This window comes from Cibotium barometz, chromosome 32 (assembly GCF_041138505.1).
Source record: "Cibotium barometz isolate CiBa-2024 chromosome 32, ASM4113850v1, whole genome shotgun sequence".
Classification (NCBI taxonomy): domain Eukaryota; kingdom Viridiplantae; phylum Streptophyta; class Polypodiopsida; order Cyatheales; family Cibotiaceae; genus Cibotium; species Cibotium barometz.
In genome coordinates this window covers 16,657,249-16,684,207 of record NC_141077.1, presented here as the reverse complement: position 1 = coordinate 16,684,207, position 26,959 = coordinate 16,657,249, and the positions used below count along the sequence as shown (strand labels likewise).

General features: G+C 44.7%; 1 protein-coding gene across 2 annotated transcripts in view; it reads left to right on the top strand.

The window, feature by feature from the left end:
- The window catches only part of LOC147619873 (uncharacterized protein At4g15545-like), a 29,407-nt gene extending 7,326 nt beyond the window's left edge, over positions 1 to 22,081 (top strand). The window contains exons 3-11 of one of the 2 annotated variants that reach the window (XM_086825722.1): positions 18,102 to 18,170; positions 18,412 to 18,471; positions 18,843 to 18,924; positions 19,101 to 19,235; positions 19,318 to 19,557; positions 19,918 to 19,966; positions 20,069 to 20,147; positions 20,228 to 20,347; positions 21,431 to 22,081. In XM_086825722.1, the coding sequence (XP_086681848.1) occupies positions 18,102 to 18,170; positions 18,412 to 18,471; positions 18,843 to 18,924; positions 19,101 to 19,235; positions 19,318 to 19,557; positions 19,918 to 19,966; positions 20,069 to 20,147; positions 20,228 to 20,329 (816 nt within the window). In that variant the 3' untranslated portion in view covers positions 20,330 to 20,347; positions 21,431 to 22,081. Of the gene's footprint in view, positions 1 to 18,101; positions 18,171 to 18,411; positions 18,472 to 18,842; positions 18,925 to 19,100; positions 19,236 to 19,317; positions 19,558 to 19,917; positions 19,967 to 20,068; positions 20,148 to 20,227; positions 20,348 to 20,459; positions 21,084 to 21,430 lie in introns of those variants that run through there. The other variant, XM_086825723.1, reaches the window with a different exon arrangement.
- Positions 22,082 to 26,959: the final 4,878 nt, after the last annotated feature.

Sequence of the window (26,959 nt, the reverse complement as noted above, 5' to 3'; positions counted from 1 at the left end):
TCTCATTAGGCCTTTAATGGTTTTCTTGACGGGCAAGAAGTGAGCTTGCTTGCTAAACCTGTCCACAATGGTCCAAGTAGCATCATTCCCATGCTAGGATCTAGGCAAGTCCATAATAAAGTCCATAGTAATACTTTCCCATGGCTGTGAGGGAATAGGCAATGGCTGAAGCAAACCTGGAGGCTTTTTCCTGTCAAATTTCACCTTTTGGCAAGTAAGACATGCACGTACATATGCCTCAATGTCTTTACACATGCTTGGCCAAAAGAAATATCACTCAATCATGCGTGTAGTAGGCATGATACCTCGATGACCAGCATAAGGTGGAGCGTGACATTCCTCCATAACCTTTGGACGTATATCCTTTATCACACATAAGCAGTTATCCTTCATAAGATAACCCTCTTTGATCACATAAGAGGCATGTGAGTGACCAGCCCATCAAATCAATCCATATATGGCAAAAATCAACATCCAAATGATACAAATCTCGCATGGCAGATAAGTCTCCATGAGAGGCCACTGAAACTGCAGCCACATAAGGCCTCCTGGATAATGCATCTGCCACCACATTTTTATTTCCTGGAGTATGTACAATCTGAAAATGAAACATGGAAAGAAAGTTTGCCATTCTCATCTGCTTCTTCGAAAGCTTTGTTTGAGATAGAAAGTATCTCAAGCTTTGATGATCTGTTTTGACTACAAATTCAGCCCCAAGAAGATAATGTTTCCATATCTCTAAGGCATGAATTACAGCCAAGAGCTCTTTCTCATAGATATCCATATGAAGCTCGGCATCATGCAATCGATGGCTCTCATATGCAACTGCATGACCTTCTTGATTTAGGACAGCCCCTATACAATCGCCACAAGCATCACATTCCACTATGAATGACCTTTGCAAGTCGGGAACAATCAATACGGGTCCACATATGATAGCATTCTTGAGTTGCAAGAAGGCATCCTGCTCCTTTGGGGTCCATTTAAAAGTGGCTTTCGTCTTCGTGAGATCATGTAGAGGCGTGGCAATCATGGCGAAATGCCTTATGAAGCGCCTATAATATGAACATAAACCCAGAAAACTACGTACTCGATGTACATTTGCAACTCTGGCCAATTCCGAATGGTTTCAATCTTGGCAGGATCCATTCTTACACCATCCTTGGATACAATGTGACCCAAATAGTGTATCTCTGAAAGAAAGAACTCACTTTTCTTGGCATTAATGAAGAGTTTATGCTTCCGCAACTCTTCAAACACTGTGGCCAAATGAGTTCTATGCTCCTGCTCATTCTTGGAGAAAACCAAGATGTCATCAAAGAATACACCTGTGAATTTTCGATGGGGTCGGAATATCCTATCCATCATACGATTGAATGTGGCTGGGGCATTGGTGAGATCAAAAGGCATCACCAAAAATTCATACAATCCAAAAGCTGTCCTGAATGCAGTTTTGTGGACATCCTGTGGCACCACTCGTATTTGGTGATAACCACTCTTCAAATCAATACGGGTGAAATAAGCCGAGCCATCAAGCTTATCCAGAATGTCATCAATATGTGGGATTGGAAATCTATTCTTGATGGTGAGCTTATTTAGAGCTCTATAATCCACACACATGCGGAATGATCCATCTTTCTTTTGAACAAGAAGCACGGAAGAGCAATAAGGTGAGGAACTTGGCTGAACCAAACCTTTCTCCAAAAGCTCATTAACCTGCTTCATGATCTCTTCTTGTTGTGCGGCACTCACACGATATGCAGGTTTGTTAGGTGGAGAACTACCTGGCACAAGATCTATGCGATGATCCTCGGGCCTTTGAGGAGGTAGTTCACCAGGCAATGCATCAGCAAAACGATCTTTGTATGCATGAAGAAAATTCAGCCTATCCTGAGTCAAAACATCCACATTTTCATGACTTGGTTCAATGCTATCACGAACAAAAACCAAGTACGCAGAAAGACTCTTTTTCATTGCTTTATTAATCTGGATGTGAGATACAATTCGGATAGAATCCCCTTCCTTGCTAGCATCAATAACATGCATGCGGTCTCTATGCATAAAGGAAATCCTGTTTGTCTTGTACTCTTTGCAGGGCTCAAGCCTATGATGCCATGGCTTGCCAAGCAATACATCGCATCCATTAAGTGGGGCAAACAAGAAATGCTCATGATCAAGATAACCCTGAATATGTATGCGCAACTTCCCAATAAGTGGGGTAACCTGCACCTCTTTACCAACAAAGGTAGCTTCTTCTTCAATTTGAGGCCCCATGTCCTCAACCTCAATACCCAAGGCGGCTGCCATCTGAATAGAGATGAAGTTATTTGTTGCATAATCATCAAACATAAATAGAGAGGGCTGATCCTTGATTTGACCCCATGCTTTGCATACCATCCTCTCTAAGAAAAGCATTTCCCCTCCTTTGCATATTGCTCCCTTTGCTCGGGGGTCAAGCCAAATTTGTTCTTCTTTGGCCCATGATCCTTGGATGAGGTATTTTCAGCTTTACCTCCCTTCTGGACATCCCGGAAGCTCTTTTTAGGTGGCTGTCCACCTTTTTGCAGGTTTGGGACAGCCTTCTCTTTGCCCTTGGAACCCCCTTGATCTTGCTTAATTTTGAGCACCAATTGCTCCGTAGCAAGAGCAGAGGCTATAAGTTGTTGCAGAGTGTGTTTCGGGTGCAATTCAATGCCCGAACGATAAGCTGGTTGCAATCCGGAGCGAAACTTCCTCTTTCTTTCATCCTCGGTTGCATAAAGGGAGTTACCTCAAGTAACACTTTCCAAAACTTATTGACATATTGCTGCACACTTTCATTATCTTTTTGCTCAAGTCTATCCCACTTTTGGGTGAGAGTTTGCTCCGCATTAGGAGGCAAGCATTGGGCATAAAATCTGTCCTTAAACTCTTTCCAAGTGCAAATGGGATCTTTGGCGGTCTTTTCAGTGATCCACCAATGGGCAGATGCCCCCTTCGAGAACATGCTTGCATGACGAATTTTGGACTTCTCAGTGAAGTCTTCATCACTAAAAGCAATATCAAACTGGGCCACAAAAGCTAGCACCTTAGAGGCATCATACTCTCCATGAAAGGCATCAAATTTCACGGACTTGTCCCTTGCCTTGAGCTTCTTGGGATGTGGTACATGTTCTTCTCTTTTTCTCTTCTCCTTATCCAACGGGGCAGCTTTCTCTACATGGGCTTCATGGGCAACCAAAGATGTTTCAAAAGGCACGGTGGCATGTGCATTATGAATCTATGGCCCCGATGCATGTGACCTCCCCAAATGATGCAATGTCTCACCATGAGACAACTCAATGGGCAAAGTCTTTTGGCTTGCATGCCGACCATTGTCCCTATGATGTACATTCTTAGAATCCAAATGGCCTTGAGCATGCATAAATCTGTTTCCTCCTGTACCCTGAGGAGTGGATGCATGGCAAGAGGTGATCGAAACTTCTTCTTTATGCAAGTATGATCTCAACCTTTGAGAGGCGGGTCTCCATGCTGCAAACGGGGTGGATTCTTGAACATAAGCTGTCCATCCTCTCCCTCTTTAAGGTCACCCTTGCAGATAAGATAAGAGAGTGCCAGCTCCCTTGGCTGCTTACCCACTTCTCGAGCCATAGACTCAAAAGTCATGTCCACCATAGCATCAGCTTTCTTGGCTTCTATGACACTTTGTACATGAGGATCTTCATGCAAGAATTTCAGCTCTTGCTCTTTTGCCTGCAAGAGCCTCTTCATGTGCTCCAACTCAGCCCTCAATGTGTTGGGCTCTTCCTCGTGCATGGGTTCTTTACCACGTGATGGCTGTCCCATGTATGCACTGTCATAGACTCTCTCAAGAGGCTTATGCCTTCCATGCAATGCATCGGAATCCCGTGAAGCACTTCCAATGGGTTGCCATGGCTGTCCATTGAATTAAGTGTGCGTGCTTGCTTCCGATCTCAAAACTCCGTGTCTCCTCTTGAGAAAGAGAGACGACTGGGCTTTGATACCAATGTGGCCGCTCCCTACACAGGAGGCCTACAGATCGGAAGACAATATACACATATTTAGAACACTTAATTTAACCATTATTAAATAATGGAAACAACATCAGCAACACAAATACTGGAAATACTGAAAATACAAATGACACCAGCACTCGGGCCGGAAAGGGCCGCCCCCCCCTCAATACTTTTTGTATTTCGTGGAGTATTTATATTTGTACAAGTGTCACGGGCTTGATAGGCCAGATTTCTCCACAAGGAAGTGAAAACAACCAAATAAAACTGGTTCAAGTCGATGAAGAGGTGTTGGTCGGAGTAGCCCCAAATCATAGGCTCATTCCCACCTTCACTGGGTGTACACGTGCCTTTCATTGGTCTTCCGGGAGCGTGCACCAATAGGCACACCCGTACTAATGCAGGCCAAGGAGTACACCGCGGAGGGAACGTGGCCTGCTTCTCCCCAATGATGCTTTGCTCCCAAATTCCCTGGTGAGTCAAATTCACCGGCTCTCAGAAGCTCTGAGAGCGCGGTTAACAACACCACAGAAGGAAATATACTAGCCATACCAGGAAGAATTTCCTAAACATGGTCAGCATATACATGCCATGCTCCTGCACTACACAACTTAAAGCATTCTCTGAATTTAAATTAGCAAATTTCAGATTTACACAAATGAGAAAAATATGAGAGCACTCCACCAGCTGGGGGTGGAGAGAATGGTTGAAAAGAGAGTAAAAATAGGTTTAAATCCTAATCATAATTAGTAAAGTAATTAACAGGGTAATTAGGCTCAAAAATCAGATGAATCCTAAGCTTGGCTCTGATACCATGTTAAATCTGCAGCAATGTGATGAGCTATGGTGGATCAAATGCAAGAATCAACATAATTAGCAAGTGATTAGATGATGATTAAGACGAGATTAGTGAGCAATTAATCTAATAGCTTAATGTAGGCATGGATACTCAAAAACCAGCAATTTCTCATTAGGTCAATGCCTCAATTTATAGGTTTTACATCCACAAGATGCCAAGCATCTAATCCCATTGATTTCTCCTTGATTTGTGCCACCTCCCCTACATCTGCTGGGGACACCTTTTCCTAGAATCTTTCCACACCCCTATATTCACTCATGCTACCCTTGATTCTCATCAGTAGATTCCTCTCACCTTTTCATTGCTACCCACTTAATTACAGACTCCCTTTTACAGTCTCTTGCTAAGGGCTTGTTTCTGCACATACCCATTCACCTGCATATTTCAACAAGTAGATGAATATGACAATTTGGCTACCCACTTGTATATATGCATCAATGCTCCTAGTTGGCCAGTAGTAATGTTGTCAGCCGGTTGTACCCGACTGGCACGTTATCAATGCCACCTCATCATTGCCACGTGGCACCTGTGTTGTCCGCCCTTCCCACCAGCTGCAATTTGATGTTTGGCTCTGCCTTGCATACTCGTAGGTGTGTTACAAGCCCTTTGTCTTCATGCTATACCCAATGAAGATATACTTCTTTGACTTGGGTTCTAGGTTGGTCCGCTTCTTTTTTGGCACATGCACAAAAGTATCACATCCAAAGAGTCTGAAATAAGCAACAACACATGGCTTTATACTTGTATAGGCCTCCTATTGTAATTCACCCCACTGGGTGTGAACACGTATTGGGCACCGTCTCGTAAATAACAATCACTGAAACACTAAATGAATTGGACACATCACAAAACTTAACAAAGCTGAAAACTGAAAATTGCACATGCACACCACTTTGGGGCCGTAAGCTGGGCCGACCCCCCCCTCAATACCAAGTATATTATTGGAGTATTTTATTTGTACACTGTTACACGGGCTATGATAGCCAGATTTGCCATAAACAAAGAAACGAATACAGATATCAAACGTTGTCGGGGAAGAAATCCATCGGGGAATACTTTCAACAAATCCGTGTCACTCATTGGAGAGAAGCAAACGCGTCCCTAGCGTTTTGGGTCCACACACGACATTGTTGTGCCTATACTAGTGCTTGGCTTGCCCTCTCACAATGCGGGAATGTTGAAAATGGAGAATAGGCACCGGTGGATACTCTTGGGCACGATTTCAAGCAGCGGTGATGTTGTTGATGAATTTGTGTCACGTAAACTTCAGAGAGGATTGGTCATGGATGGGCGTTGCCCATAGGCACAAATAGGCACTATGGATCCCTGGAACAGCCCCAAATCAACACAACCAGCCCCCGAAATGGCTTGACCAGCTCAAAACAGGCTGTCCAGCAGCATGGGCAGATCGGGGCAGCACAAGGAGGCCGAACAACAAAAAAACCAGCTGCCTGATGATGACGTGGTGCCCACAGAAGCTGGCCTGATGAAGTAGCTGGAAAGCCACACGGAGGAATGTAGCAGGACGTTTTTATGATTCTGATCATAGAAATGTGCTCGGATTTGAGTGTAGCACCCCCAAAGAGCATAAACGATGGAGAGCTAGATGTGCAGGAAAGTGACGATTTGCTTGCAGAGTGGTGAAAATGAGTCGTGCATGAGATTTTAGTTGCCCACACCAACTAATGGCCACTTGGGTGGTCACCCCTCACCACCCCACACAGTGTGGTCACTAGGGTGCCCAAACCGAGTGCCCACCAAGTTGGGCCCCATGGGCTTTATAAAAATGTCCACCCATTTTAAATGAATGTGAACCTCCAAAGGTTATAAACATTACAAAGCATTTTAATAACTAATACAAGAGTTTTTGATTGCACTTACCACGTGTTCACATAGGCCACAAAACACATTAGAATGTAGGGCAATCACACGGTTCACAGGAAGGCGTCCCAGGCCCGTGCTCTAGACATTCATAGCAGTCAAACACACAAAAGCAATTCACTCGAAAACAGTTTCAAGCATGCAAACATGTGTGCATGTGCACTTTGTTAAGAGCAAATCTCTCGAGTACGGAACATTTGGGCACAAATGTGGCACATCGGAAAGGCCGGAACTAGGATTCAGGCACTCGGATCCACACACTGGCCATAAATAGGTGTGAGGAACTAGGATTCAGGCACTCGGATCCACACACTGGCCATAAGTAGGTGTGAGAAACTAGGATTTTGTGCACTCGAATCCACAAACTAGCCATTAACAGGCACGAGAAACTGGGTTTTCGAGCACTCGAATCCACAAACTAGCCACACATGGGCACAAGAAAGTGGAGAGAACCATTTGGGTGGCCAAATGGTCACATCCCCCCCGGCTTCTAGACAGTTGTCCTCATGTGGAAATCGTTGAGATACGCTTGAAGAAGCTGTGGATAGTTGAAGAAGTATTCCTCATCAGCCCACTTTGCATCAGTAGGAAGATAGTTTCTAAATTTCACAAGGTATCGCCTCTAAAGCTTGCCTCTAGCTCGCTTTCTTTCCTTGTGGAAAACTATCTGCTCTGGCTGAAGTATCTCTTCAAGCTCATCAACATCAGGTGGTTCTTCTGTGCGACAGGCTCCTGTGGATTTGGCTCCATATACTTCCACAACAAACTCACATAGACGGCATTATGAATCTTCCAATGATCAGGTAACCTAAAAGCAACTTCATTGATTTGCTTGATCACCTTGAAGGGCCCATAATACCTTGTAGAGAGCTTAGGACACGCTCCCTCTGTGCGTGGCCTCTTGCGAAGTCTTGCTTTCTCAAATTTCAGCAATACCAAATCACCTTCTTTGATGTCCATCTGTCTTCTATGCTTGTTGGCAGCCTTTTTATGCTTATCCTGAGACCTAGCAATGGCTGTCCACACCTATGCAAAGGTAACATCAAGATCTCGCACATAGTCATCTCGGCAGCAAAGATCTCATCCTTAGTGTGAAGGATGGGTGTCAAAATTACTTCTCCATAGACAATCTCAAACGGGGCCTTTCCCGTGGATACATGTACCGTGTTGTTGTAGGTAAACCCTACAAGCGGTAGATACTTCTCCAACGTAGTCTTTTGGTTTGCAACATAGCACTTTAAAGCTCCAACACAGTTGCATTTGCAGCTTCACTTTGGCCATTTATTTGTGAATGAGAAGGCATGAAAAATCCAATTTTGTGCCCATATTATCAAAGAGAGCCCCCCAAAATAGGTTGTGGAGTATGCACATGCGAAGCGTAGACAAGACGAGAGAGAAGAGGGAGCAAAGGAGAGAGAGCTTGTGGACAAGATCACCTTTTATAATAGCTTGAAGCTTTACAATGACAATAGCCAACAAGTAGTGTTGAATTGTGCTTGGAATGAACTACATCAAGTGAATATGAGAAGACCTCTTTGTAGTGCATATGTGAACCGGCCAACTGCCTCTAGAAACAGGCCGACTGCCCATGACTTACTAAAAATAGGAGAAAATGATAGAAGCCCATAAAATAGGCAAACCCTATATATACACTGAGATGCACAATTCTAACACCCCCTTTGAAGCTCATAGTGTGCAAGAGTGTGAGGAAGATAAGTTGATGAAGATGCAACCATGGACCCTCCAGTATTGTAGATACCGGAATCACCTCGGAGAGAGCACCCGCCAACCTGTTTTCTCGAAACAAAATGCCACCACGAATAGCAAGGCGCTTTGCTTGGCTCCGAATTTCCACACAAGTGTGCAGTGAACTCCAGGAATAAGATGATGAGCTGCTGGACACACCATGCTCATAATCCCCAACAGTGGAATGTGAACACATCACGTCCAAAAAGCCTCGAAACAATGAACTCAGAACATATCCTGTCCATAATCTTTGCTACACCAAAGATGACCATGTTCTGCCAGATTTTTAATGCTTGGAACTCCAACTCACGGTTCCCATGCACGAGATAATGGAGCTGCTACCAGTCCTCTCTCCCGCCCACAAGTCTCCTCTGGCTAGAAGCACATGGGCGAAACTACATATATACTAGAGAAGTACGCTATCTTGGTCCTCTTGATCCGGAAGCGCCCTGGGAGCCCTAGCTCTGTTACTCGAAGTATCTGTATCACTGTTGTGTGTCGTGTCTTCATGCAAAAAGAGGAATTCCCATGATATTTGAGAATCAAGTAATTAAATGGAAAAAAGAGGAATTTTTGGTAAATTTCCCTTCTTCTGAGATTAAGACTTGCCCTCGGTCTTGTTCTTCTTCTTGGACAAACAATCCTTGGACAGATGTCCTCTCTTTCCACATGAGAGGCAACGACTTCGACCTTTCTTTTGTATTTAAGTAAGTGCTTGATCTGAACTGTTAAGAGACACCTTCATCTTACCTTGGAAATGAGGACAGACTCTTCTTCCAACAAGAGAAGGGAGCTAAGGTTATCAAGATCCAACTAAGTGGTTGTGACCTGGCACCGCAAAGCTCGAGAAACCACATCATACTTCGGGGAAAGCTTGGTGAGGATAAGTGTAGCTAGCTAAGCAGAGGATAAAGCAACACCCATCGCTAGTAACTGGTCATGGATAACTTTGGCCTTCATGAGAAAGCAGTGCATAGAACTGCCAGAGTAGGAAATAACAAACCGTAGAGTTGCCCTTGCAAAGTAATTGCCCTCATCGACAAATCTCGAGCAAAGAGATCCTCCAATTTGGACCATACTTGGTGAGCACTGGTAAGAGTTTGCACAGCCGGTGAGACCTCCTTTGTGATGGTCCGTACAAGCACTGAATGCGCCTTCGAATCACAATTCTTCGAGTCTTTTATTTCCGCAAGGAATTTGTCCTCTTGATTTTGGATTCTTGGGTCCACCTTCTCCAGTTTTGAGGACGCTCAGGCTTCTTCTTAGTATCCTGAACAATCTCCCACAAACCCTTGTGGATGAACCAAATCCGCATATTTAGCTTCCAATGGGCATAGTTAGTTCCGTCCAACTTGTCATCCTTGTTCGTAATAGGGGGAGCCATATCCACAGCAACAAAGTACACAAATCTCAGCACTCCAAGACTCCTCTTGAGCACTCTCCAACGAAGCGAGGCACCAGGACCAATCAGCCCCCTCTCAAATCTGAGAGAGAAAGAGGCTGAACAGCAGCAAAACAGTCCACTAAATCACACGGAAATACCCAACCGGAGGGAGGGGAAGCCGGGGAGGAAGAGGACCTGAAAGAGCCACTTGTCGGGCACCTCAACATGCAAACAAAACACCTTCAGCGCTGTCCAGGACTGAAGAACAGCCCTTCACCTTGCGAAACTACTGAAAACAGCACTTTGAAGCTTGCCTTTGACGCTCAGCACGTGGTTGACCTATGCATGTAGTAGGCAATATACCTCTATGACTAGCATAGGGAGGAGCATGGCACTCTTCCATAACCTTTTGCCTCATGTTAGACACCACACATAGGCAGTTATCCTTCATGAGATAGCCATCTTTGATCACATATGAAGCATGTGCATGACCAGCCATCAAATCAGTCCATAAACTTGCAAAATCTTCATCGGAATGACACAAATCTCGCATGGTAGAGAGGTCTCCATGTGAGGCAACAGAAACTATGGCCACATATGGTCTCTTGGACAATGCATCCGCCACCACATTCTTGTTTCTTGGAGCGTGTACAATCTGAAAATGAAACATAGAGAGGGAGTTTGCCATCCTCATATGCTTTTCAGAAAGCTTGGTTTGTATGAAAGTATCTCAGGCTTTGGTGGAGCAGGAATAGAAGGTGAACTAGAAGAGAAAACAGTGTTACCTCCTTGAACACCAGAAGTCTGAGAGTGAATTGTACTCGTAGACCCTCCTCTATTTGGGTTCACATAATGCCAAGGATCGAGGGCAGTTGATGGTACCATATGTTGAACTTGTGCTACAGAAGGAGATACCCAGGTAGAGTTAGGAACATAAGTACTAAAAGGCACATACGAACCTGACGCACGCGGTCACCGGCAGGGTTGATGATGATGGATCTTTGAACAACCGAGGAGGTACCTGTCCTTCGTGAGAAAAGATCCCATACCGAAGTCTAGGTTGTCGGCTAGAATGAGTGGCAGGGCTCCAAAGATGAGGCTGAATACCTGGGTCCAATACTGGCACACTGGCTGTAGGCATGTGTCCTCCTTTGGAAGTGACGCTTGATGAGCTCGGAGAAGAAAGACGAGATGCCAAGGGTGTACAGGGTGAGTAGGTAAAAATGGGCTGGTCGTCTCCTAATGAAAGACCTTGAACGGGGCTCTCCAGTGAATAAGGAGTTCCATCCTCAGTGTGATCTATATAGAATAAGGAGAATCAATGTTTGGAAAAGAAGGCTGGTCCTCTGGAATCGTGGGTAGACAATCCATGCTGTGTGCTCTCAAGGTCTTCAATCCTTTTGCTCACGATAGCTCTGATACCATGTGAGGGCAAAAGAAACCAAAGGACCAAATATATGAGAGATCAGAGCAAATCACACAACATGCTGTGAGTATATATATATATGATAAAGTCTAGTACAGGAGCTCAGTGTGAGACTCCAAAGAAGCAGAGAGGGCTGCTATCCTGTGATAATGCAGAGGAAGTTTTGTAAGCGCTGATGTCTGCAGATGTAAAACACAGATCAAGTGCTGATGAAAAACACTGATGTCTGCTGATGAAGAACGCAGATGTCTGCTGATGTAAAACGCTTAAGACAGCCCTGTTGTAGGCGGCCAGCAGAACATGTAAATGCTGATGGTAGCCCTGATGTAGGCGGCCAGCGGAAGATGTAAACGCTGATGCTAGCCCTAATGTAGGCGGTCAGCGAAAGATGTAAACGCTGATGGTAGTCCTGATATAGGCGGCCAGCAGAAGATGTTCTTGTGATTGTGTTGAGGCTGAATAATGATGCGCTTCATATATATAGGCTGAGTGGGTGCTGGTCGGTAAGATATGGCCGTCGGCCAGCAGATAAAGCTAAAATAAAATGTCAAAATAGCCCTTTTGGGCAATGTTCCACAAGCTATGATAGCCAGATTTGCCGTAAACAAAGAAATGGATACAAATACTAAACTATGTTTGTCGGGGAGGAATTCAATGGATAAAGAACCAGTTCTAGAACTAGATTTAGGAGCTTGTGCAGCTAGTATGGGGGAAGACACTGATAGAGCCTAGGAGGTTGTCAACCAGCTTTCATGGAGGGCTATCTGTGTAGGCTGGAGCAAATGGGGGATTTGTCCAGGGGGACCAGGTCGGCCAGTCCACTAATGTTCTCCAAGGCCTATAAATAGCAAGGGCTGAGCTGATTGTAGGTATTCACTCCTGTAGGGAGTAGGATCAATAGATGTAGGACTCTATGAGTCAAGACAATCTTTTGAGGGGCAGCCAAAGGCTTGCCAAGACGTACACCTTATGAATAGATTGAAACTCAGCTCTCTCTCTCTCTCTTCTCTCCCGCCTTTTGCTTACAGCCTAGATTGCCCGTTCAAGATATCAGCCATTCAGAGCTGAATCGGGTGATCAGGATGGACATTGTGAGACTAGATACAGAGAGGACATGGGTCAGGCCCCCGCAGCCGTTGGGCACGAAAATGGCACACTACCATACTTATTTTCTACACCTGTCTTCGGACGGGTTTATTATACGCCATGCTTACATGGACACCTCTCACATGGTATTCGGAGTGCTATTGGACAGATTCGCACCTCTTCACACCGGCTGAGGATAGAGACAGGTCGATATGAGGATATATCACTAGAGGACCGCATATGCCAGCTTTGTGCCATCAGGAGGTGGAGTCGAAGGAACACTATATATGTCGTTGTACTGTCTACTATGAGATCCGAGGGAGGTACCACTGCGTGTTCCGTGAAGGCTTTGGACCTTTGCGTCGGATCATGGACTTCGAGGACCAAAGGTGCTTAGGGCTCTTCATACTTGAGCTTAGACGCCACAGAGAGAGCCTATTGAGGGACAGGAGGGCAGTGGGACCAAAGCCGCCTAGACAGAGAGTCCTCACAGATTTTTTCAGAGCTAGCAGTGTAACTCCACTAGCCTCTACTCCCCTATCTATAGGCCTACCTGGCAGACCACCCTCCAGAGGGGTCACCATGGACAGAGTCATTGCCATCTGTAGAGCGAGACGCCCACGCCCACGAGGATCGCGTCCACGACTCCCTCACCATCGGCAAATTCGAGCCATCATTGCCCGCCACCGGAGGAGTTTAACGCGACGATTCAGCGGTTCAGCTTTCAGTTCTTAGCTCTCTTAGGATGTTACTATTTTCATGATGAGACATCATCATCATCAGTTGTACCTTGTTTTGGTCTCATGGGCCATTTCGTCGTTTAGGAGACGTTAATATATCTTTCTTTCTTTCTTTCTCCATCTCTCTTACTTGCGTTTTGCATCAGGTTGTTCCATACCTAAAGCAATGGTTAATAGGCATTAAGGTTAAAGTAAAGGGATGTAGATGGTGCACAAGGGAAGCCCAAAGGCCATAGAAGTAGGCGCCCCCTTCTAGGGGTAGTTGAGGAGCCATTGGAGAGTGAAAAGGTCACACCTAGCCAATGAAAGGTCAAGGGGATGAAGTTGGAAGGTCATGCATCACTTAGGCCTATATAATCATGTGTTTAGGGTCCATTTGGGACATGGTAAGTTCTCGTCTTACAAGTCCTCAAGCTTATAATGCGAGGAGCATTACATTGGTATCAGAGCTAAGAGCCAAGAGATTTCTTTGCTGTTCAAGGTGGCATTGTGTTTTAAGAGACAGGTTGGTAGGTACATCTTTTATGGTGTTCAGGGTTGAAAGAAGACTCCTAGAGCTTTTGCATGTGACATTGGTATGAGAGCATTAGGCTCTACAAGGCTAAACACTGATTTAGTCCCAGATGAAGGTGCACAGTCTAAGGAGAGTAACACAAGACACGAAAGAAGTTCCTAGGAGGTTGATTGGTGGTGTTCCACAAGACCCAAGGGGAATGGCAGTCCTGTGAGTCGGATGCCACTTGGGGCATACCAACAAAGGGAGGATGATCCTCCAAGGGGTGGAGTGAGAGTGACAGACTCAATAATTAGGAAAAGAAGACCAAAGAAAGTGTTAAGGGACAGGGCATGAAGGGCTTGGGGACAATCTATGGAACAGATGTATAGATCTTCATCATATTTGGAGTGAATTTGGAGACCGGCAGGGTTTTCAATCAAAAGGTTGCCAGGAAGGGAAGGATGACAGGTTTGGGAATCCATGAAGAGACAAAGGGATGAAAGTCATCCAAGAACAGAAGTTGGAATCCCGTCATCAAGCTTAGCAGAGGGGGATGTCATGTGCATGCTCATTCCCAGGACTCAAGGATGTCATTTCCATGCGCAATAGATAAAGAACCAGTTTTAGAACCCGATTCAAGAGCTTATGTAGCTAGTACGGGCAGGGAAGACATTGGTAGAGCCTAGGAGGCTGTCGTCCAGCATTCATGGAGGGCTATCTGTGTCGGCTGCAGCAAATGGGGATTTGTCGAGGGGACCTGGCCGAAAGCAGGTCGGCCAGCCCACTAGTGTTCTCCAAGGCCTATAAATAGCAAGGGCTGAGCTCATTGTAGGTATTCGCTCTTGTAGGGAGTAGGATCAATAGATGTAGGACTCTTATGAGTCAAGACAACCTTTTGAGGGGCAGCCAAAGGCTTGCCAAGATGTACACCTTTTTGTACTAAATGAATATACTGAAACTCAGCTCTCTCTCTCTCTCTCTCTCTCTCTCTCTTCTCTCCATCTCTCTTGCTTGCATTTTGCATCAGGTTGTTCCAAGATGGTGTTTAGGGCTGAAAGAAGACTCCGAGACCTTCCGCATGTGACAAACGCGTCCCTGGTGTTTCGGGTCCACACACAACACTGGTGTGCTCGCACTAGCGCTTGACTTGTCCTCTCACAATGCGGGAATGCTGAAAATGGAGAACTGGCGCTAGTGGACACTCCCAGGCACGATTTCAAGCAGCAGTGAGGTTGTTGATGAATTTCTATCGTGTAAACTTCAAAGGATTGGTCATGGGTGCCGCCCTCAAGCACAAATAGGCACTATGGATGCCAGGAACAGCCCCAAATCAGCTCAACCAGCCCTTGGAATGGCTTAACCAGCTCAAGACAGAATGTCCAGCAGCATGGGCAGATCGAGGCAGCACACGGAGGTCAAACAATAGCAAAACCAGCCGTCTGATGATGATGTGGTGCCCACAGAAGCTAGCGTGATGAAAGCTGACGCGGAGGGATGTAGCAAGACGTTTTTATGATGTTGATCATAGATATGTGCTCGGATTTGCAAATGGATGAGTGTAGCATCCGCAAAGAGCATAAACGATGGAGAGCTAGACGTGCAGGAAAGTGACAATTGCTTGTAGGGTGGTGAAAATGAGTCATGCATGAGATTTTAGTTGCCCACATCAACTAATGGCCACTTGGGTGGTCACCCCTCACTTATGGGGTGCCCACCCCACACACACTGGTCAGTCGAGTGTCCAAACTGGGTGCCCCACTAAGTTGGGCCCTTCGCACTTTATAAAAATGTCCGCCCATTTTAAATAAATGTGAACATGCAAAGGTTATAAACATTACAAAGCATTTTAATAACTAATACAAGAGTTTTTGAGTGCACTTACCACATGCCCATAGGCCACAATACATGTCAGAATACAGGGCAATCGCACGATTCACGGGTAGGCGTCCCAAGCTTGTGAACTAGACATTCATAACATAACATACTTCCCCTCCTTGGACACCTACCCGTGAACTAGACATTCATAACATAACATACTTCCCCTCTTCAGACATTTCCACTCTTGGAACAAAATCTGTCTAAGAAAGAAACGTGGGGAATCTATGCACTATACTAGTAACTGTCTCCAAGTTGAGTCCTCCTCTTCCCTATCTTTCCACTTAATTTTATACTCGGGGATCAACTTCTTCCTAAGTTGCCTTTCCTTGAAATCAATCACAGCTTCTAGTTCATGTGGAACATAGGACAAGTCCTCAACCTCAACAAGTTCCTGAGGAGTTACAATGCTATCCATAGATCCCAACATCTCTTTCAGTCTGTTCACATGAAAGACTGGATGAACTTTCACATCCTGAGGCAGTTCTAGTCTATAGGCTACCTCTTCGATCTTTTTAAGGATATGAAAAGGTCCATAGTACCTAGGGGATAACTTCCCAACCTTCCTTGTCCGTAACATCTTTGAACTCTTGGTATTCGCAAATACACCAGCATTCCCTCAGATAACTCTCCTTGGCGAACACTGTCTATTAGCATAAAATCATGCTCTATCTTGAGCACTCTGGACAGAATCTCTAATTTGACTAACATCTCTTGCATATCTGCCAAGTCCCATAGCTACTGGAGATCTAGGTTGGTATTTGTACATCAGCATAAACGGATTGTACCCAGTGGCCGCATGCTTAGCACTCTTATGGGAAAACTCAACCATTGGGATTTACCTCTCCTAGTGTGATGGTCTCTTTGAGACGTATGCACGAAGCATATCCTCCAAAACTTGATTCACTCTCTTCGTTTGCCTATCGGATTGAGGATGATCAGAGGAACTCAAACTCAGCTTGGTCTTCAATTTTTGGAAGACTAGTTGCAAGAAGTGTCGAGTAAACACTATAACCTGAAAAGTTGCTCAACAAACTGCTGTGCCAATTTAGGAGTTGTTACTGCTTTCCTTGTGGGTAAAATTTTGCTATCTTTGTCAATCTCTCTACCACCACCCAAATGGCATCACTTACAGTGATAACTGCCGCTATAAATAGCTAACCCGCTATAGATAACTAGTAGCCTAGTTTATTAATTCTGAACCTTAGCCCATTGTATCTGCTTGCTATCTCCTTCCCAACCCTGTTGGACTAGGCTTGCTAATCTGATAACAAATATGGAAAAGATTGAACGCTTAATAGAAGAACATGCTGCTAGAAAGTATCTGATTAATGGACAGAAAGTACATCAAGTACTAAATACTATGTAATGTGCCCAAAAACAAGCGTAATGATAGCATTTAAGCAAGATCACTTTACTGCAGATTTTCAGCCTATGTCTTCTCTGTTTAAGCATAAGTGGAATTGTCGTTCTCCTTGAGTGTGCTTCTATGGAAGTCTTAAAAAAAAAACAGCAGTAAGAGTCTTTTACAAGGGCTGGATATTAGGGTATTCAACAAAGGGGAGGAGGAGATGAGCAAAACGATGAAGAAGTCTCTTTTTATATAGGCGATGGAGTAAGCTTTGTAGGAGGCAAGTGAGGGGCACCTATAGAGGTTACATAGGCATAAGGGCACATGACTGCACCAGGCGACTCCATTTCTGTCTTTGCAAGGATGTCAGGCTGCAGTTCGTGTGCATACAGGTGGCAATTTACTTCTTCAAAGCTGATGACAGTGGCAGGTTCTTCATCGAAAGCTTTAATTCGTCATTTTCAAGAAGGCTTTTACACCTTATAACCTTAATACTAAGGATATAAGCTATTTATGCCACGTGTAAGGGGTGGTTCCCATGCCCAACACAAAAGCCCCTAATTCTGGCCCTTTCACACACCTAACATGCTATATATGTATGAATGCTAATGCAAAGCCCTATCTCCTGGTCCCCTTTCCCATGCAAATGGTTCTTCCCCAAAAATGTCCCGTAAAGGGCTCACAACCGGGAGATGACCATGGCCATAAATAACCTCTTTAACAACTTTTGCTTTCAATGCATCTGACAACTTACCATGTAAATTGTAATCCTTGGGCTCCTATGCTCCATATCACTATTTCATTTTCTTAAAAAATAAATAAATTTGCGCAACTAATTCCTAGTTGATGAGAGTACGCATCTCAGGGCCCCGCATGCCCTTTTACACCCCCTACACACTTGCGGGCAACATTACAAGGTAGCATCATTCGGGGTAGCCAGGAGGGTTTGAACCCATAACCTCAGGCATATCACTATTCCATTTTCAGGAGGGTTTGAACCCATTAACCTTGGGCATGAGACTATTCCATTTTCAAAAGCCACACCTTGCTTTTATTGCGAGCCAACCCTACAAGAGAAATGAAATACCTCTATCCTGGAAAAATTAAATACAAAAATAAGTTCAAGGCAAAAAACTAAAAGCTCATTGTGGTTACTTCACTTTTTTCTCTTTGCTCTTCATGGTCAGAGACATACTTCTACTTTCATTCTACTTTTTTGAGAATCATGTATGTATATGCTGCAGGCAAAGTTGACAGCTGAGAAGAATACCCTTGCAGCTTCAGTCAGGAAGCTTACTCGTGATGTGGCTACGGTACATTTTCTACTCAGTTTTCTTACATGTACGGCAGCGGGCTATTGTCCGAGTTGTTAGTTAAATTCCCACCGTTCATTCTACTCAAGAGGTTGTGAGCTCAAGCCCCCACACCTACTCTATCACAATAAGTTGCAGGATTTTCCTGGAAAGGAATAATCAATGCGAAGATTGTCTTTGTCAACTTTTTAACTACATTATGTACAGCTCTTCATGTTAAACTAATGTTGGTGCTATGCAGCTTGAAACTTTCAAGAGGGCGTTGATGCAATCTCTGCAAGAAGATGATGAAAATCCCACAGTTAGTCTTCACACTCTGGTTTTTTCTACTGGTGTTTTTGGGGGCGGCTCAAACATAACCATGCATCATTTTAGTTACAAATCCAATACCTTCAAATTTTCAAGGAATCTGTGATTCTGTGTGTGTGTTAAATGTGTAACAGAGTTTGCAAGTCATGCTAGGTACAGAACTGCTCCACTTGTCACCATAGGCCTATCTTGGCTGCCTGTGAGGGATGAAGGGGCAATGCGTAACCAGATTATACCGGGTTAGGCTGGTTGCAGAATTGCTCCATCCTGGCTCCATCTTGGCCACCTGTGAGGGATGGGTGGGCGATCTTTAGTGAATGGTGTTAAATTTTAGTTCACAAAGTAATTGCTTTGAAATTGCAGCAATCGGGAAGCGTCGAAAAACTAACAGCGAGTCAAATAACATCTCTGGGCAGTTCATTATCGACAAACAGTTCACTTAGTGGTATGTACCTGCTTTTATCTTTACAGATATACATCTCCGACAAGCGGCTGCTTGTGGATGGGCAATAATGCCCACCAATAGGCCACCGCAAATGCTGTGAGGGTTGTTGCTTAAATTTCCTGGTCTTTACAACAGTGGCAGCATCACAGAATCACTGAAAATTCCCTGTGCAACAGAGGCAGACATATTAGAGGCTCGAGTGCAGCCACAGGAGGAGTACAAGACCGTTGGGGTTGGAGTTCGATCAGCACGAGCGGTTTCTCTGAAATACTCTTTAATGCAGGGGGATGAAGGCCATCCTGAGTCAGATGGTATGTTTTTCTGCAATTTTTTCTGTATTTGTAAGGTGTTTTTAATCTAGAGTGATTTCTAACCATGTGTGAAATGTTGCAGTTTCCAAAACTACATTGTCGCAGGCGTTTTCTCTGACGCCCCCTGGTTTGACGCCACAGCTTACCCCCACAGGGTCGCCCAAGAAACAGTCTGTGGCAAGCTCGCCTACTAGGCAGTACTCAGCATCTGGGTCACCCAGGCAGCATCCTATCAGTGATGTGAGGACTTTGTTTTCTTCATCTCAGCCCACAAGCAAACGGACAACGGCTCCTAATTCGCCGCCTAAGGACTCATTTTCAGGTTCGTTATATCCTAGTGCATGATATGTTTGAAATTGCAAACAGGAATGAAGCAAACACGAAACAACTCATCTGAATAAAGCTGCTGCCGTGTATGCTTGCTTCACTGTTTGACTGACCAGTGACTTAACGGCTTCAAACATCTCCTCTGCCTATGTTTTATGTCAGAGATGGTGGTAGTTGGAGCATGGACGAGCATCATTGCCCCTGTCGAGGCTGGCATGCTTTAGTCCTTAATTTTGCCTCAGGACTTGCCAATGTATCATTGTTCGTTATGTGTAGCTTGTTTACTCTTGTATCTACTGACAGATTGCAATATTAATGAAGGTTTGTAATCTTAGCGTTTGCACAATGTTTGCAGCAAAACGCACTCCACGAGTGGATGGAAAGGAATTCTTCCGACAGGCCAGGTACACATAAATGTCTCTGTTCGGGGCAGATATCGAGCAGCATCCATATATCTTAATTATACAACTGCCATGGTCATGGACTCACTCAAATTGATGCTTCAGGAACCGACTATCGTATGAACAGTTCAGTGCATTCCTGGCGAATATAAAAGAGCTCAATGCCCATCGGCAGACAAGAGAGGTATATGTGGAGGTGGAGATGGGTTTTCATGTTTATGTCTTCGTTAGCAGTAGACCTGACATGCATAACTTGTTATGCAGGAGACCTTGAGGAAGGCAGATGAAATTTTTGGATCTGAGAATAAAGATCTCTATGAATCCTTCAATGGCCTGCTGAGTCGGCATCTTCCTCCCCAAGCCTAGTGGTACATTTTGATGGAGGTTAGGGGACTGACTTAATGCTGGATGTGAAAGGAAATTGAGCCTGTCACCATGTTTTATATGGTGGGCTATCATTATTGTCATTTAATTAAAGAATTGGCGTGATTTGTAGGCACTGTTGCGGGTTGAGTGGAAATGCATGCACATGCACATTGGGTGTGCATGCATTTTGACTTTGCAATATGAAATTGCTCATCGTTTGTCTGTGAGGATGCACTATATCCATCGCTGCTATTATGGAGAGCAGAGAACACATAATCCGTGTGTGCATGGAAAGAATGAAATCATGAGTAGTCAGGATGCTTGCTGCATTCACAGCAAAGGTAAAGAGTACACAGTGAGATGAAGCCGGTAGAATTTTACCTTCCGTAGTCCATGCTGTGCATCTTTCAATGCTGTAAGGTTGCATAGCTGTGTAATAAGTGAATTCACAACTTATATCAAATTTATATACAGAGGAGACAGCACTTTGTCTAGGTCCACTGATGAATGCATGAACAAAAAGGATTCAATAGATAGGCTACGCACATGGAAGAGGGAGCTCTGTCCGAGTTCCGTTCAGTGAGACCCTGATGTCAGCAGCCTGTCCAGCTCCGTTCAAGAGAGAGAGAGAAGAGATAGTTTTTTCTGATGTCTGATTTGCAGCCGGAGGAGCTTCCACCGACCTGAAGATCTTAAGCCATGGCACTTAAATTTGGCTGATGCAACAACGTCCGGCCCACCTTTCCGTTGGAAATCCGCGTGTGCTAGAGATACTCCGTCCGGCAAGGTCCGATCGATCATTTTTAAGGCCGGATGGAGGGCATCGAATGGAGCCATGTGCGTAGCGTAAGAGGAATACATGTGGGGGAGCGCTTAATTGGGCTAGGAATTCAAGAAATTCATTTATCTTTTGACAAAGTCTGATATAGGGTACATTGGAACTTTTATCTAGTCATACCAGATTCAAGTTTTGGCCCTTGCTTTACTTGAATTCTTAAGATCCTATTTAGAGGGGCTAATGCACGCGCTTGGTGACAAGAGCATCTCTTTTGGTGCTTGGGTGAAGCTAGGTTAAATGATTATTGTTGAACTCTTTTTCAGGCCTTTGGATCTAGGATGGGTCATACGACAACAATGTTTCATTGTATGAAGAAATGCTCCATGCCTTTTTGGAACGACTGTGGATGTGAGAACTAAAGAAAGGGGATACCAGATTGATTTGGATATAGCCAAGAGACTTTCCAAGAAAGGCTTCAACACTTGGAAGGCGAAGAATGACTTAGGGATCTGATGGAGGTAAGAGGCTTCTTTTTTAATAGGACAAACTTTCAATTGGAAAGAGAAATACGAGCTCTTTGTATCAAGAAATGCATTATCCCTTGTTGGCGCGATGGTGGACGCGATACGATCAGGAAACAGGGAACCAATTTGGTTTTGATATAGTCAAGAAAGAAGGCTTCAATGCTTGGAAGGATCTGTGAATAGGGATGCACATAGATGGCAATCCGGATTAGGAAGGACCTACTTAAGATGCTGGAGGTAAGAGGCTTACCCCCTTCCCCTTCCGTTTTACACAACTGCACTAGTTGCTTGCTCTTTGTTGAAGTGATCGTTTTACACAGCTGCACTAGAGTCTAAAATGTTTTTTCAAAATTATATTTTTTTATGCATTATCTATTACATATTAACCATGGACAACCAAGGCACAAGGAGAAGAGAGAAAAAATAAATCGTGGATTTCTAAAAAATAATCCCTTAGATTGACCTTTTGTATTCCGATTGACCCTTGTATTCCATTCTTGCGTTTTGCTTCTTAATGTCTTTTACATATCGCAGCAACGTGCGGGTTAAGTACTAGTTTAACTTAAGCATTAAAGTTCCAAAAACAAACTTGATGATTTTTGGTTCTCATACAATCCCAAATATATCTTCCATGTAGAACTCTCTCTTTCTCTCTCTCATAGGGGACTGCCCAAAGGAAAGTGATATACGAAACGCTGAAGGAAGAGATATATGTCCAATTGAAGGGAGAAATGCAAGCCCAAGTACGGGTTGAGATGGCATAAGCCCAAGCCTTGATGCACACGGAAATGAAAAAAGAGATGCAGAAATGGAAGGATGACATGCTCCGAGAGATTGGCACAATAGTTGCATCGTACGAAGGCACTTTGAAGACATGTATGGCTGACCGCGAAAAAGACATCACAGAAATGCAAAACACTTTGGAATCATGTAAGGCAAAAGTGGTTGCAGGTGAGAAGGAATTGCATTCATAGGCTGAAATTGCCAGTGCCACAAAGAAACAAATTGAGGAAGTCAACCCATAGATTGAAGTAGTAAAAAAACAGAAGGATACACCAGTCAATAAAGTAGAGGTGATGAATGCTACATTGGAAGAGGAAGCCAAGAGACGGGCATGTGCCTTACATGTACGTGTAGTTGGGTGGGAAGATAAGGGAAATCCCCAAGAGGATGCAAAAGCTCTTGCAACAAAAATTGGAGGCCATTGATGTACCCATTACCGGAGCATGGCGAGTAGGCAGAGATGAAACTAGGGCGAAGATATTGATCATCAGGTTTGGTGACTTGGAGAAGAAGAAGGCCTTCCTCTCCAAAAAGATGGCCCTTAAGAGGGAAAAGATTTATTTGAATGAGGACCTTATACCGGCACAGATAGCACACCGGAAGGAACACATGCCGCGTGTGCTTGAGGCAAGGAAAGAGGGGAGATAGCCGAGTCATCATTACGGAGAGGAGGCCCGCTTGATGGTGCACGGCCTATGAGACCTTGCGATTCACGGTGTGGAATTGCAACGGAGCCCTTAGAACAGATGTAGGATACTTTGAGGATACTTTCAGACACAGTGATATTGCTATGTATACGGAGACCCATCAGTGCACAAACAAGACGCTTCTTGACGTTTGGGGTTATAGATGGGAATCAGTTTTCCGCCCTCAGCCACGCACAATGGGAGGTACCAGAGGATCTGGAGGAGTGGCAATACTTTACAGGGAGGAGCTTCGTGACAAAATACATGTGGTACATAGAGATGCAGATATCTGCGAGGTACATGTGGGTCCGAATATGCAGAGAGGGGCTCTGCGAGCTATATGTGGCAGTATGCTACTTTTCCCCAGCCCATCCAAGTTTGCACCATTAGGAGAGTCGCCCTATATACCACTATATGATGATGTCATGAGGTTTGCCACCATGGGAGACATTACTATTGGGAGACTTTAATGCACGTACAGGCACAGAGCAGACAGAGTTGTATGATACTCAAGAGGCTATGTACCGAGAGATCACGGCAGAGGATGTAGGGTTGTAGAGATCAGCACAGGATGAGGGGGAGATTACAGATTATGGCAAGCATTTTCTCACACTCGGGAGTGCACATGGGTTGGTCATATACAATGGCTTATCGAGATGGCAAGGATCAGATGCTCACACACACTGGAACCCTAAAGGGGGAGTGAGCACAGTGGACTACTTGATGGGATCTCCTTCATTGATACCTGATGTGCAGGGTTTCACGATTTCCAGTAGGCGTCTGGATTGTCCATTTTTGGATCTCACCCGCTCAGAGCAAAACCGCGTGATCAGGCTGGATATCATTAGAGTGGACACAGAGAGGACATGGACTAGCTCCCTTGAGCCCTTGGGCATGAAAATGGCTCATTACAAGAGCCATTTTCTACACCTCTCATCGGATGATTTTATCACCCGCCCGGCGTACATGGATGTACACCTATCACATGGGATACGTTGTGCCATTGGACAGATCCGGACCTCATCACACGAGCTGCGGATTGAGACAGGGCGATATGTGCATCAGATCGTGGATGATCGCATTTGTCAGTTATGCTACCAGGAGGTAGAGACAGAGGAACACTACATTTACCGATGCATAGTCTATTATGAGATCCGAGGGAGCTATCACTGCCTCTTCCGAGAGGGTTTTGGGCCGTTACGCAGGGTCATGGAGTTTGAGGATCAGAGATGCCTAGGATTGTTTCTACTTGAGCTCAGGAGACATAGAGAGACCCTCTTGGCAGACAGGAGGGCGAGCCATGATGTACCTAGACAGAGGACCCTGACAGATTTCTTCGGCACCAGCACCAGCAACCCAGCCCACACACCTCCTGATACCTCCTCCACTGGGCCATCAGGGCACCGACCACACTCCCAGGGAGTCACCACTGATAGAGCAGTTATTTTATGTCGTGCTCGTCGTCGGCCACGCCCACCAGGATCCCGACCACGGCATCCTCACCATCACCAGATCAGAGCCATTATTGCTCGGCATCGGAGGCGCCTACCTCGCTTCTACGACCTCTCCATTCTAGACAGCCCCATGGCGGAGATACTTGATCTAAGGAGAGGGCAACACTTCAACAGATCAGCATACATGGATCTACCTGATATACATTTTCCAGTATTTTCCAGTATTTTCTACTCAGTATCATCTCGGAGTCTTACAAATCTGTTCTTATAACTGTAGGACAATCAGTTTATTGTACTTTTTAGTCTCATTTAGTTGTTCTCTTTGATGAGACACCAACTTCAGATGTGCTCTTAGTTTTGGTCTCATAGGCCACTATGGCCTCTTAGAGACGTTAATATATCATTTCATTTCATTTCTCTCTCTCTCTCTCTCTCTCTCTCTCTCTTTATAGTAAGTTTGGATATGTGCCTGTGCTTGTGCCTGTGCCTGCATGTATATGCTTATATATATGTGTGTAGAAGCGTGAATGCGTATACACACGTGTACGTGTACATGTGCTAACAATTGCTTTGTCCCTGTTGTAACTTATGTTGTGGGGATTGTCCAAGTTTAGCTGAGCTCAAGCAATCAACCATCTTAGAGATCTCGTTTGTCATTGTTACATGTATTGAAGCTTCGTGTCTTCTTTCACTCCCAAACATCGAGATAGTGAGGTCTCGATGCAAAACACAAATAGTGAGAGAAGAGAGAGGGAGGGCTATGGTTTTAGTATATTATATAGTACATCAAAGTTGTACAAAACCTATGGCCTTTGACCTTCCAAAAGAGGAAACATAGAGCCTATCTATGATTTGCCCCGTCTGGGAGACATGAACTACAATGAACAATGCCTTGCCATTTTATAGGCTCTTGGAGGACTTATTCAATTGGTGTTGGTCAACTAGTTTCATGGATCCATGGACGCCTCCAGTACCTAGCCGATTGGTTTGTGGTCCATAGACAAGCCTTCACATGCTTGTTAAAGTTGCTAATGCTCAAATCCTATTGTTTATTTGTTGCCTAATCAAGGATTAGCACTGAAAATTTGCCATGTCCATGTGTGCACATGACATCCCCTCTTGCTAAACCTTTGACCTTGATCATCCTTTGACTCCTTGTGGACTCCCAAACTTGTCATCCTTCCCCTTTTCAATGAAAACCTTGCTAAACTTGGATTCCACTCCAAATCTAGTGTTGGGATCTGTGCATTTGCTCCACTTTTTCCCCTTGTCTTCTTTACCCTAACCTTGAACACAACAATGGTCTTTCTTCTTGAAGTTGATCATGGTACCCTTGGCTCCACCCCTTAGATGATCATCCTCCCTTAGAGTTGCTCCGTAAAAGCCTTCCTTGGTAGTCCCAAATGGTTATCAACTTTCATGGATGTCACGTAGGCTGTAATGCCTGTGACCGACGGCGGCAGACCGGATGGCCATGTCCGGGGTTCAGTGGGAGAGGACGCCCATGCGGAGTCATGGGCGGCCAGGCTAGTGTGGATGGCAGGCCACACACTATATAGCCTGGGGGATGAGGGGCAATCCTCATTCTTCCTCTATGGCTGGGTGGTGAGCCAGAGGCCGTCCCCTCCTGTGGTAATGCCCGTAGCGGCGTTACGGGAATGTAGCACTGGTATCAAAGCATCTTGTTATAGATGGTTATATATGGTACTCCCACTCGGGGGAGGTATGCCATTGGGTACGTAGTTACTCACAGACTAGTATGTCAATTTGTGTAGTCACTTCTTAGCACAAGTGACTTAAGCATCTTGTTATAGATGGCTGTATATGGTACTCCCACTCGGGGGAGGTACGCCATTGGGTACGGAGTTACTCACAGACTGGTATGTCAATTTGTGTAGTCACTTCTTAGCAGCAAGTGACTTAAGCATCTTGTTATAGATGGTTGTATATGGTACTCCCACTCGGGGGAGGTACGCCATTGGGTACGGAGTTACTCACAGACTAGTATGGAGCTACTAGTGTGATGATAGTGGGTACGTAGTTACTCACTACTACTAATACATAGCTGCTAATAAAATTAAGATCCTCGAGTGAAAGATACTCTAGATCAACATTTTAAATTACCGAACCACAATACATGAGTATCGAGGTACTCATACATATGTTGATGTTGCTCAAATCGAGGGACCGAGTTGTTCGATGGTATGGAATAAGCAAGGAGAGTGGAGTAACTTAAAAGTTACACATCACTAGTCCTAGTGAGTTGTCGAGGTCATCCGTAGTTTGATGATCCCCTCTACCTATCAGATAACATTCAATTTTGCAAGCCCTGGCATTTAATCCGTAGTGATTATGAGTTTGGTGTGAGATATGGTTATGAAGTTCTTACAAGAGTACTTGTTTAT